The 16,643-nt window shown below is 40.3% G+C and overlaps 1 protein-coding gene across 1 annotated transcript; it reads right to left on the reverse strand.

The window, feature by feature from the left end:
* Positions 1-1,517: 1,517 nt before the first annotated feature.
* wdfy1 (WD repeat and FYVE domain containing 1) lies at positions 1,518-15,150 on the reverse strand. Its single transcript, XM_026192674.1, has 12 exons — positions 14,876-15,150; positions 13,513-13,580; positions 12,828-12,901; positions 12,656-12,710; positions 9,729-9,879; positions 9,532-9,644; positions 6,853-6,979; positions 5,878-5,983; positions 5,608-5,709; positions 5,395-5,525; positions 5,193-5,301; positions 1,518-3,635 (listed from the first exon to the last, which is right to left on the reverse strand). The coding sequence occupies exons 1-12, from the start codon at positions 15,010-15,012 to the stop codon at positions 3,576-3,578; spliced, it is 1,233 nt and encodes a 410-aa protein (XP_026048459.1). The 5' UTR covers positions 15,013-15,150; the 3' UTR covers positions 1,518-3,575.
* Between the last annotated feature and the right edge of the window lie 1,493 nt (positions 15,151-16,643).

A 16,643-nucleotide genomic window follows, 5' to 3' on the forward strand; every position in this document is an offset into this window, starting at 1 on the left:
TAATTGTACAGCAGCAGGACCATCAACCCTGTTGATCCCTAATGAATCATGGTGGTGTTTTTTTTTCCCCTAACAATACTTTGGGGTAGGACTGAAAGAACAGTCTGCCAACACTGACCAACTGCTCATCAGCCAGTTGCTGTTGCCCATTTCTGATACCACAGAGGCTCAGATAACAACAACAGCCTTGGAAATAAGTGAATACACGTTTAAGCTGCACTGAGGTTATCACATTAGTAATGACTCAATTACAAGCAGAAAAACCCTAAGGCTGAAAAAAAGGAAACCAGTTCTTCAAATGGTTACTTGAGGCAGGCTCTGTCCTCACAGACCCCCGTGAAGGAATGGACAACTTTACAGCAGAAATAAACATCTGGTCTCTATAGCTATTTTCTGCAGTTGTGACAAAAGTTAGGGTAATTTTCTTCAGCCCCCCCTCCCCCCCCCCCCCTTTTTTTTTTTTTTTGTTGTTTAAATCAGCGGTCCCCAACCCCCGGGCCTCGGACCGGTACCGGGCCGTGAGAATTGAGGCTCAGGTGTGAAATGTATGGTTTTCAGGGTTTTTATCAGTTTTCAGCGTTATTTTGTTATCGTTTTTATCGTTAACTCTGTTTCCTGGGTCTTTTCACGTGTGTTATGAATAACTCTTCTATTTTTCAGTACCAATACTAGTTTTATTTTGTTGTATTTATCCGCGACACCTTAAAGGCCGGTCCGTGAAAATATTGTCGGGCATAAACCGGTCCGTGGCGCAAAAACGGTTGGGGACCGCTGGTTTAAATTACATTTGGGCATAAAGTTTGGATTATACTGTCAGCAACATGCCAGTGTTGTTCACTTTTCATTCTGGTGTGAAAGTAAAACAAATAAATCAGTGGCCCTGAGAGGTCAAAAGGCACAGCAACCTAAGAAAACACCGGAAAAGCGAAAAACACTGCAAAAGCACACAAAATACAACAGAAGAAAAAAAAAAAAATGCAAAAGGTAAAAAAAAAAAAATCTATAGAAAACCAACCTCAAAAAACAAAAGAAACGCAACAAAAGTGTTTTTGGGGAGACGGACCAGCTGTGGAGGTGACAAACTAACAGTAAACAGCTAAAAGCAAACATGCATCTACAGTATTTTATGAATATGTGATTAAAACACATACTACCCCTCATCTTTTTCCTCAGGTCACAGATAAACCCTTTGTTTCTTTTAAGCATCTCTCAGAACAAACCTTTTACTTCCGCAGCTGTTCCATCACAATACTGTGTCCCTAAAAACATTTCGTTTTTGTTCAGTTTTGTGAGATTCTCCCCCCCCAAAAAAAAGACTTCCATTGACTTGTGTGTGATATTTTAATTTTTCTATTGGTCCTAAATGTCAAATAGACATTTTACTATTTGCTGGTGTTTCCTTAAGTATATGTGTTTGACCTCTCAGGTCAAACGTAGTTTTAATGTTAAAACTTTTAACTTTGGACTCTTCTCCTCTCAGCTTGGCTCCTGCCAGTTACAAAATACAAATACGCAGCTTTAATAATATTATTTTTTAATAAGTGCACAAATTTTAAGTCATGTTTTATAGCAGAGCTTCTGTGTCCACTTTGTGAAGAAATAAATCCCAAAAGAACCCAATATGTATGCTGACATTTAAAAATAAATTACCCTTCCTGTAAAGCTTTACATTATTGTCAGCTATCAGTCTAACCCCAAGTATAGCATTGTGTGCATGTAAATCATACATTATTTTGCTATAACAATCATCCCAAACCAATCAATCTCCATCCATGTAGCCATGTAAAATACTACATGATCCAACACCACAGATCATTTCAACATTAGCCAGTTTGCATGTGCTTTACTGAAGGTCTAGTTTGTCATTTATAACAAGGGAAATAAAGAAAACTAAGGATCCATTTACACTGATAACTGATAAATACTTTACTACAAATATAAATATACACTACATAATCAAAAAACTGGAATGTGAGTACATTTTGAAATCAGGAGTTCCAACATAATGTTCATTTGTCCACTTACAATAAGGCAAGCGTTAGTCTGACATGAGGGGATATTAGCCGCTATTTACAAGGATGCTACATGGAATTAAGCTATTGTTACTTCCACAGATTAACTTACCAAAAAATGTTTTCTTTAATTCAAAAAGCAACCATTGTGCAAGTAAGTGCAGTGCTGAGAACGTTATGAGACATCCTTAATGTACAGATGCACATCTGTGTTTAATCTGGGACAATCAGAAAGGGTGAAAGGAAACGAGAGCTTTGTGATGACATGAGTGCATGAGAGTGAGCGCGAGTGAACAGTCATAAGCACTGGCAAACCATTTAAAAAGGCTTTGTGTCCTTCTCTCTTTAAGGCTTTTGAAGGAACGCAGGCAGCACTCAGCTGTACCTCGATTTAGCTGGAGAAAAATTCAGCACGTCAGCATTAAGTGCTACATTAGTTTAGAGTACCTGTCTAGTACCCAAGAGCCTTTGTGGTGGCAGGAAATCAATTTTTACACCACAATTTTAAATATTTTCCAAAGAAAGCGATGCATATCTAAGAGGTGGCATGCTCCTGTGCTTTTTGAAAAACTCATTTGCACCAGCATGACGTTAGGGAATTTAACCTACAAAGCTAATGCTAATCACATCTCAAACGGTAACGCAGCTCCTCGGAATGGTGGCGACAGGACTTTGTGGCTGTCGGCGCCCGTTCATATGAATGTTTCCAACTTTTCCATCCTTCACCTGAGACGATGAGACGGAGGCTTGGTCACTGATGTCACGCAGCTGCATCAAATGCCCTGGGAGATATTTTATCAAGAGATTTCCTTCATCCTTCACAGAAGCGCCTGTTCTATTAATTTTCACATTACACATTTATTTAAGGTAAAATTGACATCAACAGAGCCCCGCCTAGTGACAACCTACTGATGTAAAACCTCCTGAGAGTGATTTAAGGCCAACTAGTGAAAGAAATCAGAGACAGAGAGAGTCATTTCAAGCATCCAGCTCCACACACGTGACACAGGGCTATATACAGATGGTATGCTGTGATATGCAGTTTGTGGGCCACACTAATAAGCAAGGGAAGTTTTCACAGGAATGGCTAGTCAGCATTTTAGTGAAACACATACAATTCAAGGCCAAGAAAAAAGAAAAAGGAAAAAAGGACCTTTGTCAAAAGAAGCAATCAGATATACTTGAATGTAAACACTGATATCAATACCATTCGTCTCTTAGGAGAACCTGTTAGAGCACATGCACACATGTACACGCACACAGCCCTCGTTGTGCTTAGGGTGGCGTTTCAGATCAGAGCATCAAATCAGTCAAACACAGTCTGATGTAAGACTGATGGTGAAATTAAAGAAAAGATTGTTATGAGAAGCAAAAAGAATGTGGAGGGCTGCACGCACGCACGCACGCACACACGCACGCGTTCACCGAGCAGAAGCCTGGCTGCAGCTGAAGATCTCAGGCGTGAAGGGGAGCTGTACTGTACAGAGGGGTTTCCATGACATTAGAAGAATGGGCGGAGCAAATGAAGGGCCAGTGGGGCCACTGTGTAGAGGCCTTGGCCAATCAGCGTGGGGAGAAGCCTGTTGCTAAGCTACAGCCAACCACCTGTGTCATATCCCATATCTGTGGAGACAAACAGCCAACAAGAATGTCAGGACAGATAAATGTGGATGTGAAGTAAGGAAAACATGAAACAACACAAACTCCACAACAGTGTACACAACACCCAAGACAACAGGCTAGAAGGTTTTCAAGCAAGGCAGATATTCAAAAATGTTGAGACAATATATGCAAAAAGTGAAAACATGAACTTTCTAAAGCTTTGATTGCATTAATATCATCACATATGACAAAAAAGTTGCAAATGTTTGCTAATGAGAATCTAAAACCAGAGAAATTTAAAGGATTTTCTTTTCTTCTTGAAAATTCAAACATGTTTTCAAGTGCCTTGGCTCAATGCCTCTCTTCCAATCTCAGCATCAATAGTGAGCAACATTAGTAAACAGTAGCTTAGAATTGGAATGCAATAAAAACAAATATCAAGAAACGGTAAGCTAACATTACTCAGAAGAGAGCATGTTTTATGTAAGCTATTCAGACATTCAATTTATAGAGGGACTGCTTATGTTTGGCAACAGAACACTGTCTCGAACATCTAGTAACTCAGTTAATCATTTAATTTATGTAGTGTAGATATGTCCCAGCTTGCTGGCTAACCACATCTGCCTTGCAAATGTTACCGCTAGCGAAAGGTGTGTGGAAATCCTAGTAGCTTACCAAAAACCATTGGCAGCTAACACCATCCATGACAGTAAGTTGTGTATAATGTGGTACTAATTTTAGCCAAATATAAATAATTTAATGGCAAAATGCAGAGATTTATAGCTATCATTCGTTTTCTACAATGATAGCCAAAATTAGTGGGGTTACTTAAGTTACAGCTTGGTTTCTTATTCTTCATATGCCAAATCAAATCTGTTGTTAATTTAGTCATTCTCAGGTTTACAGTATATATACTGCTCTCTCAGCTGTTGAGACAATAGCAAAACAATTCACATATCATACAATACATCCATAAATACAACAATACAATATTAATTACAATCATTAATAGTTCAGTATATTATGTGTTGCTCTTGCTAATTAGCCACCCCCACCATTAGCTAATAACTCCCAGTTCTACCATACACATATGGCCATGTCCAGTTTTATAAAATCAAGATGTCCAAAATACCAAACTCAGAGGTAGTCTGTGAAACAATGGGTGACGTCATGGTGGCCATCTCCATCTTTTACACACAGATTATGATCTAAGGTTTTTCAGATTTAACGGAGATCTGTTTTGGAAGGAGGATGAACATGACATAGCTCTGCACAATGTCACATGTAGTGCTGGTTTTAGCGGATGTGTGAAATCAGGAGTCCAATTAAAAGCAGTTTTTTAATGATATTTTTAAGGCTCTAATTCAGATTTAAAAGGTTTTGTATGCTGCTTTTTATAATGCTGAAAGGTTTTATAGGACTGCCTGTAAATATGAATGTTTTCATATACAAAAAAAATAGGTAAAGCTAGATTGTGGGCTTGATTTGCTTTGGGTTGCATTTTGCTTCAGAGGCTCTGTGCTTAACACAGCCTGCTCACATGCATGAATTATCTGGTATCAAAGAACTGTTGTTGACCTTAACAATGCGGTCACTTCCACAAGTGACCATCAGGCCTCTCGATGGATCCATGTCCATGTGAGCGATGTTGTGTTTCCCCTCGTGGAACGTGGCCAGCGGTGTCCGACTACACACACACAATGACAGCATTTCATTACTTTCCCTCACTAATCTGGTAAAGGGGTTATATAATGTGAATACTACACAAAATTAAACTCACTCTTCTTCTTTGATGGTTTCAAAGCAGGCATCACACACCCGCACCGGGAACTCAAAGCCCATGATTGGAAACGTAGAGCGTTTGGAGCTACATTTTCCACACACGGCCTTGCCGCACTTCCTGCAGTGGTGCTGCACACAGGAAACAAGCTCATATCACATTGTGACTAATGAGGACATCAAAATGCTAAGGACACAGGCATGAGCAACCTACCTGTCTAAGTCCCAGGGTCTTAGTGTCCCACATCTGTTTGATATTCCAGAAGAAAGGCTGCTCACACTTCTGACAAGAGTCGCTGTCTAACCACTGAGGCGCCTGCAGACAGACAGACTCGAAGGCTAACATTACACACACAGAGACACTCGAGCATTCACACAAGGACTAAGATGAAAATACAAAGGAGCGACTAAACTCTTTACCACTGATAGCAACAATCTAATACTAAAACAGTGCACACAGAGAAAACTGGCTTATGATTCAAACCTCTTCTCTCTGCGTGTCCATGTTCCACACTGCGATGCCTCCATCAGCGGAGCATGACACCAACTGCCTGGTCAACTGGAGGTAACGCAGAGCCTGAACGCGCTCGCTAAAGGAGTCAAAGATACAGACAAGACAATACATATCTTAACAACTACAACAATAGTGGACAAGTGTTCACCTGGTGGACAGAAACACCGGTGGAAACGATTTTCTTTTTTACTACTCTTGTATATGACCGATGTCACTAACAAGGGATATGATCATCTCAGGGTACGACGACAACAGCCTCACTTGCTGTTCAACCTTTTGCTTGTGAGTGCCAGCAAATCAGATGAAAGTTGGCTTAGAGGGAAAAGGAAGAGAACTAAAACAGCTCGCTTCACAGAGTTTATGAACTGAAGGCTGCACCACGGCCAAGTATAAGCTGTGTATGGAAACCTATAATAAGCAGAACAGGCCGACATTGATATACAAGTAAACTGGAGGACAGGATAAGGAAAAAAAAGATACAGATCCACAACAGGGTTTAAGACCTGTAGTGTGTCATAACTCTCAGTTTATGGGTGTCTGAGAGATAAATGTCTGCAAATCCTGACAGGGAACAACGGGGTCTTTTGAGACTGGCTCTGATAGGCATCAGTGTACATGGGCTTTGTGGATAATTCCTGTACCTGGGAGGTGGTAAAATATGGATGAAGACAGGAGATAAAAATGGTGACAGTGCCTGGGGAAAGCTGCAACTGACACTAGGCGAGACCTGCCTTTGACAAGAGGATGCGGTTACAGAGTGTACTGCACATAGACACTGCTTTGAAAAGGATAAAAACAGGGACATGGAGTTTTATTCCTGAAGAATTGTTCACATATCAACATCCCATTTTGCGAACTCACTTTGAAGTTCCCACATCTTTGACAAAAAGCAGAATGACAGCAAACTGGGATCCCATGCCTGAATGTAGCGACACTATAACTTACTGATGCCCCTGCAAGAGCAGTGTTCGTCCTTTGCGGCCTCCGATGTCCCACATAATGACACTGTGGTCGGAGGCCCCTGAGAAGAGCAGTCTCTGGACTGGGTCCCACCACAGCGCTCCTACACTACCTGGATGCAAAAGAAAACAGACTCATTATATGTGTTTCCATCTTCTGCCAGGAGCTCAACGGGACACAGGATCATGGTGCGATCTGCTGGCTCCACCCAGTGCCCGCTGGGAGAAATGCAGCCAGTTCCAAGTAACATTTTAGAGCACGACTCTCTTAATGACTCCAGCTATAATTTAATTATTTTGTCTAATAAGCACGCACTACCACTATAACATATTACATATTTCTGTGCTATTGAGCCAAATGAAAGCCACATAGAGCAACTTCTAACACCAGTAATATCAGCGATGACTCTGACATTACATCTGACCTTTATGTTGTCTTTTCCAATTTTAATGGAACATAATCTCCATTAAATATTTGGGGCTTGTGCACAGTTGGAGCCCACCTATTAATATGTATCACCATCTGTCCAATTACCATGTGTAACCATGAGCACCAGAGCACAGGTGCAGATCAAAGAGAGCAGTAACAAGATTCAGACTGGTTTAATGCAAGCGTTTGTATTTTTAGGTTTTCTAAAATCGTGTGATTTGCCTGTTCCACCTGGCTATACCACAGGCAACATGTTTGAGGCTAAAAATAAATAAATAAATAAAAACAGGCTCTGAAAGGATCACATATTTTACTCAGTGCCTGGTTATCAAAAACCCAAAGAAGAACACAGGGAAGTGTTTGTCTCACACAGCCAAGTGTCTCGGCAGTTCAAATTTGTTGTGCGATCCATTTTCTTGGCACAGCTACAAGGACACTGAGCCCCTTGACTGCAAATCTCATCTGAGTCACAGATCATCGTTTGCATTTGCATCTTGATACAAACTGAGTCATTCTCCCATCTAAAAAGCCTCAAGTGGCCACTGAGTGGTTCTGATGAGCATGAAAACATTGCAGCTGCCAAGCCTCAACTAAAACAAGCAGTTACAGGAATTTGTAGAGCTGCAAGTGAGAAGGCATTTTCCACCAACACCATCATCATCAACCAGCCAAAACAAAACTGCTGTTGAAATGAGAAACAAAGGTCTGGCTTTTGCAGCTTAGTGCTATACTCGACATGATGAATTTTGCCTCTTAAAGGCAAACAGCAGCAGTAGTGCTGTAAACTATGACGTGTTTACATCTTCCGTTAGCGCCACTTCTAATTTTTTAAACTTTGTTGATCATTCTTTCCGTTTACCTGCCTGCTGTGAGTGGACATGTTTCTTGTCATTGTTTCTGAGTGGACTGAAAGAAAACATCATGCAACAACAGGTCAAACACAAGATGGCACAAACAATGCAGCTCCACAAACAGCTGCTGACAGTTTAGTCTGTCATCTAGCAGTGGGATCTGATTGTCTGGTTCTGCTGGAGGTTTCTTCCTGTTAAAAGGGAGTTTTTCCTTCCCACTTTCGCCAAGTGCTTGCTCATAGGGGGTCATCTGATCGTTTGGTCTTTACCTGTGCAAAGTGAACTAACTTAGCCCCCCCCCTCCCCGCCTCAAGGAGCAGATCATCTTACGTTACACGGGGAGACGTCTCTGCCTCACTCTCACTATAGCAAACTGGTGTTTTAAGCATATGTAAACATGGTGAACTATTGTGTGAGACCAGTTTTCCTGAGAGGAAGAGAAATGGAACTTGTTTTTGTGCCAGCTGCAGCTGTCATAGAACAGGAAGATTACATTCCTGGTGATATGATATGAGTTCTGGAGGGGATTTTGAAGCCAGGCCTGTATGATACTGACAGCTGGTGCGGTTCCTTCTGTGCAAGCAGCTGCGTCACTTACACCTCCAGGAGCAGCTTCCCGTACTGGTGCTGGGGCGACCAACGGTCAGTGATTGATGAGGGATTCAGCTCAAGAAAAACACCAACTGTTCGCCATAAGTCACTAATTTGGAAGTTTTTTGTTTGATAACTTCCAAATTAGTGGGTATCACGAATTAAATAATGTGAATCAATAAGAGCTGATACTGACGTTTTAGTTTCTGTATAGCTTCTATGCTCAGTACAATACTTATATCCCAATATATGAGCACTAACCTTACAGTACCATATAGGAAAACAACATAAGCCAACGTTTTTCCATTTTTTCTCCTGATCCAGGTCTCCTTGATGTCTAACAAGTTAATAATTATAAGATTGTGATTTACATTTTCAAAATCTCAACCACACTTCTGTTACATGAAAGCTCTGTGGTTTTTGATTGTGCTATAAGCTCTGTTACAATGAATGACTTTAAATGTTTTTTAGGACATATATAGACTAGAAAATCTAGTCAATACAGTTATTGCTTCATTTATCTATACGTTTATCCACCGAGATCTCCAGACTGCAAGATGCTCTTAAAGCTTGTGGATGCATATTAATGAGAGATAACCCAGAACTCCCCTAAAAAGTCGCAAACAAGAAGGACCTCGAGAGAATATCATCACACATGAGAAATTGGTAGGAAAAAAAATAGCTCTAACAAGAAAGAGGGCAGGAATTATGTATTTAATTGCTGCATAAATGTTGGTATTTGGTGCCTGTTTATCAAGGAAGCGACATTTGTGTGTATCATGTATGCCTTTACCTTCATGACCCTTCAGTGTAGTGATGGTGGAGTACGTCTGCCTCTCCAGCTTCAGCAGAGTGATCTGTCCTGAGTGGTCGCCTACGAAGGCGTGCTGTGTCTCTTGATCGTATCTGAGCTAGGAGTCAGGGCTTGAACTGGCTTTACATGTTACTGTACTCTAAATGCGGCACAAACACTCAGTGAATAAAGGATACTGCAGGCAGGAGGCCCAGGCAGTGAAGTAGTGTCTCCCCAGCATGCTGCCACTCTGGGTGCACATCCAGCTCACACTCTTATCATGGCCGGTACTCACCACCCACTCACTCTCCAGGGAGAAGACCATATCTGACACGCGGTTCTGGTGGGCTGCAAAGAACAAATACATAATAAGTGCTAAAGAGCAACAATGCATGTAGATGACAAAAAGAAGACTTTGCTCTCTTTATGTCCTGATCCAATCACAGGTTCTGCTTAGTGTTCCTGTAATCCACACAAACGAATCCTTTCAAACAATTTGCAGTCAACATCTCAGCCTTTGCAAACAGCAGGGGCTCAACTACTCCTGTTGTACTGTATTGTTTCAAACTGGCCAACAGCTACATTCAAATAAATCACAATACATCCCACATACTATGTGCCCATGTGTAGGTTTTTCCAAGTATATTGAAAGCAGCACTGATTAATGGCAACAGAACATAAACTAACTATAAAGTGGACAGAGGAAAGGTATTATAAGAATATATATGGCCTACTTTCACAACATTAACCTGTGTTGCAATTTCAAGGGCTTCTGGTAAGATGTTTTCTACACCTTCTCTAAAAAGGAAAAAAATCTTTCCAAATGACCTGGGTGAGATGAGTGAAATAACCATTGTGTGCTTATTTAAATCACTGAAAAAATAAATATGGTGACTACAGCAGCTTTAAATCAAATCACTTTATGTCACTAATCAGAATAATTGCCTTGCCGTTGTTTTCTTCTGTTAACTAGTAAAGTTCACATGTACAGAACTGAATAATCAAGTGTCAGTGTTACCAAATCAAAGACAAATAAAATAAAAAATAGTCTCAAACTCCTCTTCTGAGCCTGAATTATGGAATTAAATTGTGTGTGTGTTTTTTATAGACGTCACAGTGAAGCTAACCTTTGGAACTTTTTAATGTAAAATGCCATAACCTTCTCATTTATTACTGCCATTATCTTTATGGCTGATAGAAATGTAAAACATCACTGATAAAGTTCAGAAGGGAGTCATATTTGCCTAATCCAAGTGCACATGACCACATGACTAATTCTCTCCGTTACTATCCATTTTGTATTTCCTGTGTCTGTATTCCTTTTTACTGCATTTGTCTTGTCTGCATAACTAGAGGAACATTTTTATCCCCTAAATCCATCTAGCTTACTTACTTAAATCTGTAATCTGTGGGTGACTTGAGTGCTGGTGATGTAATGGCTATTACATCTATTATGACTAATAACGACAAATAAGAATGTCCTCACCAGGTCACGGTGAACACGCTCACATAATAAATGGAGCACAGACTTTGCTAAGTAATTAAACTGAAGTCCAGAGAGGAAAGATTTTTCTAAAATCATTCTTTTACAAAAATTTAGAAGCAGACTGAACACGTGCTGGCATAAAGGACGTTAAAAGAGGTCAAGGTTCTCTCGTGTACAGCTCTAAGGAAATGAACACTGCCTGCCAGTGATGATGCTAAACTGTGCATGGCTCACAGCCCTCGTGTATGTTTAAACTGACTGTGGGTTTCTGTCGCTGCCGGTCAGGCTTGGCAGCTTGATTGTGCTACGAACGGTAGAAACCAGATGGACCATTATAGTGGTGACATGTGCTGGCTCAAGCCTGCTGAGGAGGATAAATAGCTGCTGGTACAGTCACAGGAACAAGCAACAGTGGCAGTATAACAGCAGATGAAGATCACAGTGGAACAACAGTTTAAAGGTGCCTGTGTTACAAAGCAAAATAATTTTCTGAAACGCCTTCCACTTGGATCTATTAGCACAGTTTAAATGTGCATTTGTGGAGGGCTGACCTTCTGACTTCTTATTGCGATGAAGAAATATTTTGTGGGTGATGCTATTTGATAATACACCGGTAGTTTTCAAACCACATGTCATCAGTTCTCTTTTTGACAGCTCATTTGCATCATCTCTGCAACAGATGACTCACTCAGGCTAAGGGCTGTTGACATCCCGGACCGGCTGAAGCCATGGCACATTTGTAATACTGTCTTTTTCCTTCTCTCTTAATCAGGTGAGTCATGCACCAACCAAGAAAGTTTTCAATTTCATTTCCTCACTTATTAACCTCCCAGCTGTCAGTCAGGGCCTTTGCTGTGTCATAGTGTCCACTAACCGGAAACTGACAAGTTCTTTTTTACAAGCTTTTTGAAGTTTGAAAAGGGAAATGGATGTGTAAAAAGTACAGACAGAGTGAAGTAGCAATCATTTGACAACTTTTTATTTGGGGGGAGGGGCAACCAATCTAAATATCAACAGTACTGATGCCAATGCTGATATTGGTATCGAATCAATACTAGGATCGATATTTTAGTTTCAGTGGCTCTTCCATGTTCAGTACTTGCTCTCGTTCATCAGAAAGTAGACATGTTTGTGCAAACACTGCTCCTCTCACATAAACGCATGCTGCTCCCCCTGTGTGGCTGTTCTGTGACTGTCAAACCACACAAAGTGTGTTTTGACAAGTCATTAGCCGATACCCTGGATAAGCCTCCTTTCTGCAACTTACAATGACCAGAATTTTTAAAAATGGACTTAATGTGTTATTCATTATGACCTGAAATGAATAATTTAGGCCATAAAATCATCAGGAAAGTTTTCACACAAGTCAAGGCTGAGGGCTGTTGTCCCATAGACTTCTATACGACCGGAAGACCTTTTGACCTGTTCACCTGCCAGGTAATGCCCCTGGTTGCTATTAAAAAGAATGCAGTTTTAAGGCACTTCATCATTGCCTTCGATTTTGATATCATCTGTGGTTTAATAATCCACCATGTAGAGTTAGGCCTTTTAATTTAAGTCGAATAACTCGCTGATTAGCCTCGTACACTCAAACTGGACTCTACTTCTTCTATTAATTTTCTTATCTCATGATCTCACCTGGATACGTTTTCACGTGGTTCATCTTGTTGAAGTCTTCGGAGATGAGAAACTCCTGCAATTCGAGCAAACAAACGGAAATAACTTCAAATTAAATAACTCTTCAAACCCTCTAAAGCCAGATTCAACAAAGAAAATATGAAGCCAACGTGTCTGGGTTAGCTGCACTCACCACAATCGCCCCATTGTCCTGGCCTATGAAGATGCGTCTGCTGTCGTGGTGATACGACATGCAAGAGCATGGAGCTGGAAAGAAGTGAAGACATTCACAGTGAGCGGGAACGTCACACACAGGGGGTTTCATTATATGGCTGTAAATGCAGTCAGAGCAGGGGGGTAATGGATGAAAATAACTGTCAGCAGTTTCTGAATATATTTGTTTAATTCTGACTTCAGCTGTAGCTTTAAATTATTGAAGGATTCAAATTAGAAAAAGGTTCTTTCATAAAGACCAACTGCTATTAATTCATGCCTCTTTTGTTGTGAGGACAGGAAAGATTGCATCAAGATTAAATCGAGCAGTAGATGTCATCCCTCTAAAATTCCTCTCTGGCAACATCGCCGTCTCTCTAACTTCAAAAATGTGCAACACAGACACGTTCATGAGCAGTGCAACCCTTCTGTCATCAGGAAAAACCTCAACCTGATCTGATTACAAAGCAGCAGCGATAAAAATGCACTCGTAAGAAACGCACGAAGATATATGAGAATATGTGATCAAAAACAACATTTGTGGCACTCTTGATTCTGCAGCAGTTAAGTACGTGGCTAATGGGAGAAACAGCCATGTCAAATAAAATCAGTAACTGATGACATTTCAAAGTAGTCTCACCCAAGCGTGATACAGCGTTACTTACAGGAGACTGTATGGTAGATGCTCGGCCAATACTGACCACTGTCTCTCTTCAGCCACACACGGATGGTTCTGCAGGAATATGTCACACAGGTGAACATTTAATGTACTCTCCAGTGTTCAGTTAACTAAAAGCAACGACATTCTCATTCTGTGCAGGACGTATTTTATGACATTCAACTTAACACCTTCCATGGAGGAAAGTACTCTGTACCTTAACAAGACCTGACTGTCAGAAGTAATATTAATACCAGAAGTGATGCCGACTTCATGCTTGACTGAGATCACAAATAAAACCACATTTTAGAAGAGGTGACTCAAAGCTAAACTTAGCATTAAACCACTTCTTGGATCTTCTTTTGGCCTGCTAACATCTGGAACCTGATTTTAACAAAAGCACTTCTAATGCAGATTTGGTTGTGATTCTTTCCACTGTAACACCTTATGACTCAGTCATTAAACGTGCCATTTACATAGGAAACTGGGCAGCTTTGCGGAATTCTTGTGTACTGTTGCATCTTCAGCACTTTTCATTTCAAGTGCAGTCAAAGTACGCTTCCCACAGCCTTTTTCTTCCATTAAAAAGGGAATTCAGTCAGTTTCACTTACTAGCAAGTAACGTGTCTGCGAGGAAAAGAAAAACAGACATGAAACACAGCGTCTGTGCAGCTTTCTTGAAGGAACCCGTTTTAACACCCCACAACTTCTCCTTTTCATATGTACTGTATAACATTGTTCGTATTAACTGAGTTCCCTTTACTCTGAAGGCGGATGTAGTCTCTTTTTAACACTTGTGACCAAGCATGCATTTTCTAAAATCTAACATGTCTAAGTGTGGTATTTAATGTCCACAAAAAAAAAAAATCAAAAAAAAAAAAAAATCACAGCCACTTCGATTACTACAAAAATGGGTTCCATTTCGACAAATAAATCCTCGAGCACTTGAAGGCATCATTTTGACTAATGTTTACTGTACTCGGTAGCAAGCTAGCTAGCAAGCACAACATTGCAAGCAGTTTTAATATCTTTACACATATTAAGCCACGAGTAGTAATAATAAACGGTACATACTGAACAAAAGAAGCTTTATTTTTACATTTCGTATTAGGTCCATTACTATTATCCAGAGATTTTCCGGATTGAACTCAGATTCTGAGTGTATTTCTATCCCCACACCCTCCTACGTTCTCCTCAGCTATTATGAAGCCTAGAAAATATATATTCTCAAAGCGATACACGTTGCTTATTATCTTTATTCTGTCCTTCTTAAGCCAGTGCACCAGGTATTATGAGTCTAAAGACCAGTAAATATACCGAGCCCCCGCTAGCTAGTATTAGGCTACACTTAGCTTGCCTGGTAAACATACCTGTCCTCGCTAACCGTGATTACTCCATCTTCTTTGGGTATTAAAACGGCTGCATTGACAGCGTCCGAGTGTCCCTCGATCTTGTTCAACAGAACCGGTCTAGCTGTCTGGGGCCTCGAGTGAATCTCCGCAGCCATGGTTTTAACTAGCCAGGAGTGTTTTCCTTCAGCTGATTTTCCTCCTTACTCGCCAGTAAAGGAGGATCAGCTGACACCCGGAGCCGCTGTCGGGATCACCGTAATAACGTGAGGAATGCGACCAACGAATTCAGACTGTGAATTTTATAAATGCTGTATGAGAGACTATTTGGTTTTTCAAGATGCTGGATCACAACACAAGCAACCAAGTGCCACGAGACACTAACTAATATTGCTGAGTTAAACCAAACTATAAGTAAATCACATATAATTCCCTTTCGTCTGTTTAAACGACTTTTTCACGTAATAGGGCCACCAACAATTACAAATATGTGTTCAATGACAGGGACAGTGACAACCTACGGAAGAGGATTAAGGCCACTGGGCACGTCTATTTTTTCTTCTTTTCTGACTTTAATCTCAGAATTCTGACTTTTTATTCAGAATTCGGGAAAAGAAGAAAAAAAAGACGTGCCCACTTTTTTCCCCCCAGTGGCCCTAATCCTCTTCCGTAGACAACCTTCTTAAAACGAGTAAAACCAATACAAATCTGTTATTAAGAAATACATGTTGACCTTGCAGAACCATCTAATTTTAGACCAGTCTCAGTCTATCCAACGGTTAGAGAAAGTGTTCTTCCAGCAGCTGCAGTCTTTTCTACACGATAATGACACCGGTGTCGTTTCTAGTCTGGTTTGATATTCTATCACAGCACAGGACCTGCTCTTTTAAGACTTTTTAATAGCCTCTGGTGTATTGTTGATGATGGCGACTCTGTATACTCGTATTACTGAATCTCACTGCTGCTCATTGTATATGCTACCATTTGCGTCTATATTTTTTTTTTAAAAGGAAAAGAAAACAAAAGAAAAAAAAGACAGAGACATCATGTAGACATGCAAGGAGATACAGTAGAGTGTGCACAGTACTGTATATGGTAAAATTGGTGTCTTTGTCCTATTGTAAATGATATATAGGGTTTTAACAATTTGTAAAATATATTTTAATTCATTTATGTAACACAGGATTTAGACTTTTTACCCTGGGTTTTATTGGCACCCACATGACCAATACAGAAAAAAATTTTTTCCTGTGGAACTTGTATAAACAAGCCATCCATGACCCTCAATAATGAAAAGCTTTCAAGTACATTGGTGGCGCTGACTAAAAACTAGATGGATCCGCTAAATTACTAATATATGACTGCCAGAGTTTATAATTGAAAAAAAAAAGTACCATAATATTCAGATATGCATGTAAAACTACCATAGTAGAGAAAATAATTATTTGATGTCCTGCTAAATGTATAAGTTTGCTCATTTCAAAAGAATTGAAGAGTCTCAAATCTTATGATACTTTCATTTTTTTAGTGAAGAAAAGCAACTGAAAATCCAGAAATATATTCATGGAAGTTACGCATTGATTTGCATGTCATTGAGTGAAATAAGTATTTCATCCCCTACAGCCCAGCCTGAACTCTGGCTCCCACAGATTTGATTACACTCAGTGCATTAGAGATTCCTGATCTCAACTCGTTTTGTGTAGAACTTATGATCTGAAACACACTGCCAAGGCTGCAATGGAGTAGCTAAAGAACCAGTACATGGAGTGGCCCAGCCAATCTCCAGACC

Source organism: Astatotilapia calliptera, chromosome 14 (assembly GCF_900246225.1).
Source record: "Astatotilapia calliptera chromosome 14, fAstCal1.2, whole genome shotgun sequence".
In the NCBI taxonomy this organism is placed as follows: Eukaryota; Metazoa; Chordata; class Actinopteri; order Cichliformes; family Cichlidae; genus Astatotilapia; species Astatotilapia calliptera.

Excerpts from the sequence above, each read along its gene's own strand:
- wdfy1 (XM_026192674.1), bottom strand. The coding sequence starts at position 15,012 with ATGGCTGCGGAGATTCACTCGAGGCCCCAGACAGCTAGACCGGTTCTG. Across the intron at positions 13,581-14,875 it reads ATCACGGTTAGCGAGGACAG|AACCATCCGTGTGTGGCTGA; the intron begins GTATGTTTACCA and ends ATATTCCTGCAG. Across the intron at positions 5,526-5,607 it reads AGACCCTGGGACTTAGACAG|CACCACTGCAGGAAGTGCGG; the intron begins GTAGGTTGCTCA and ends TCCTGTGTGCAG.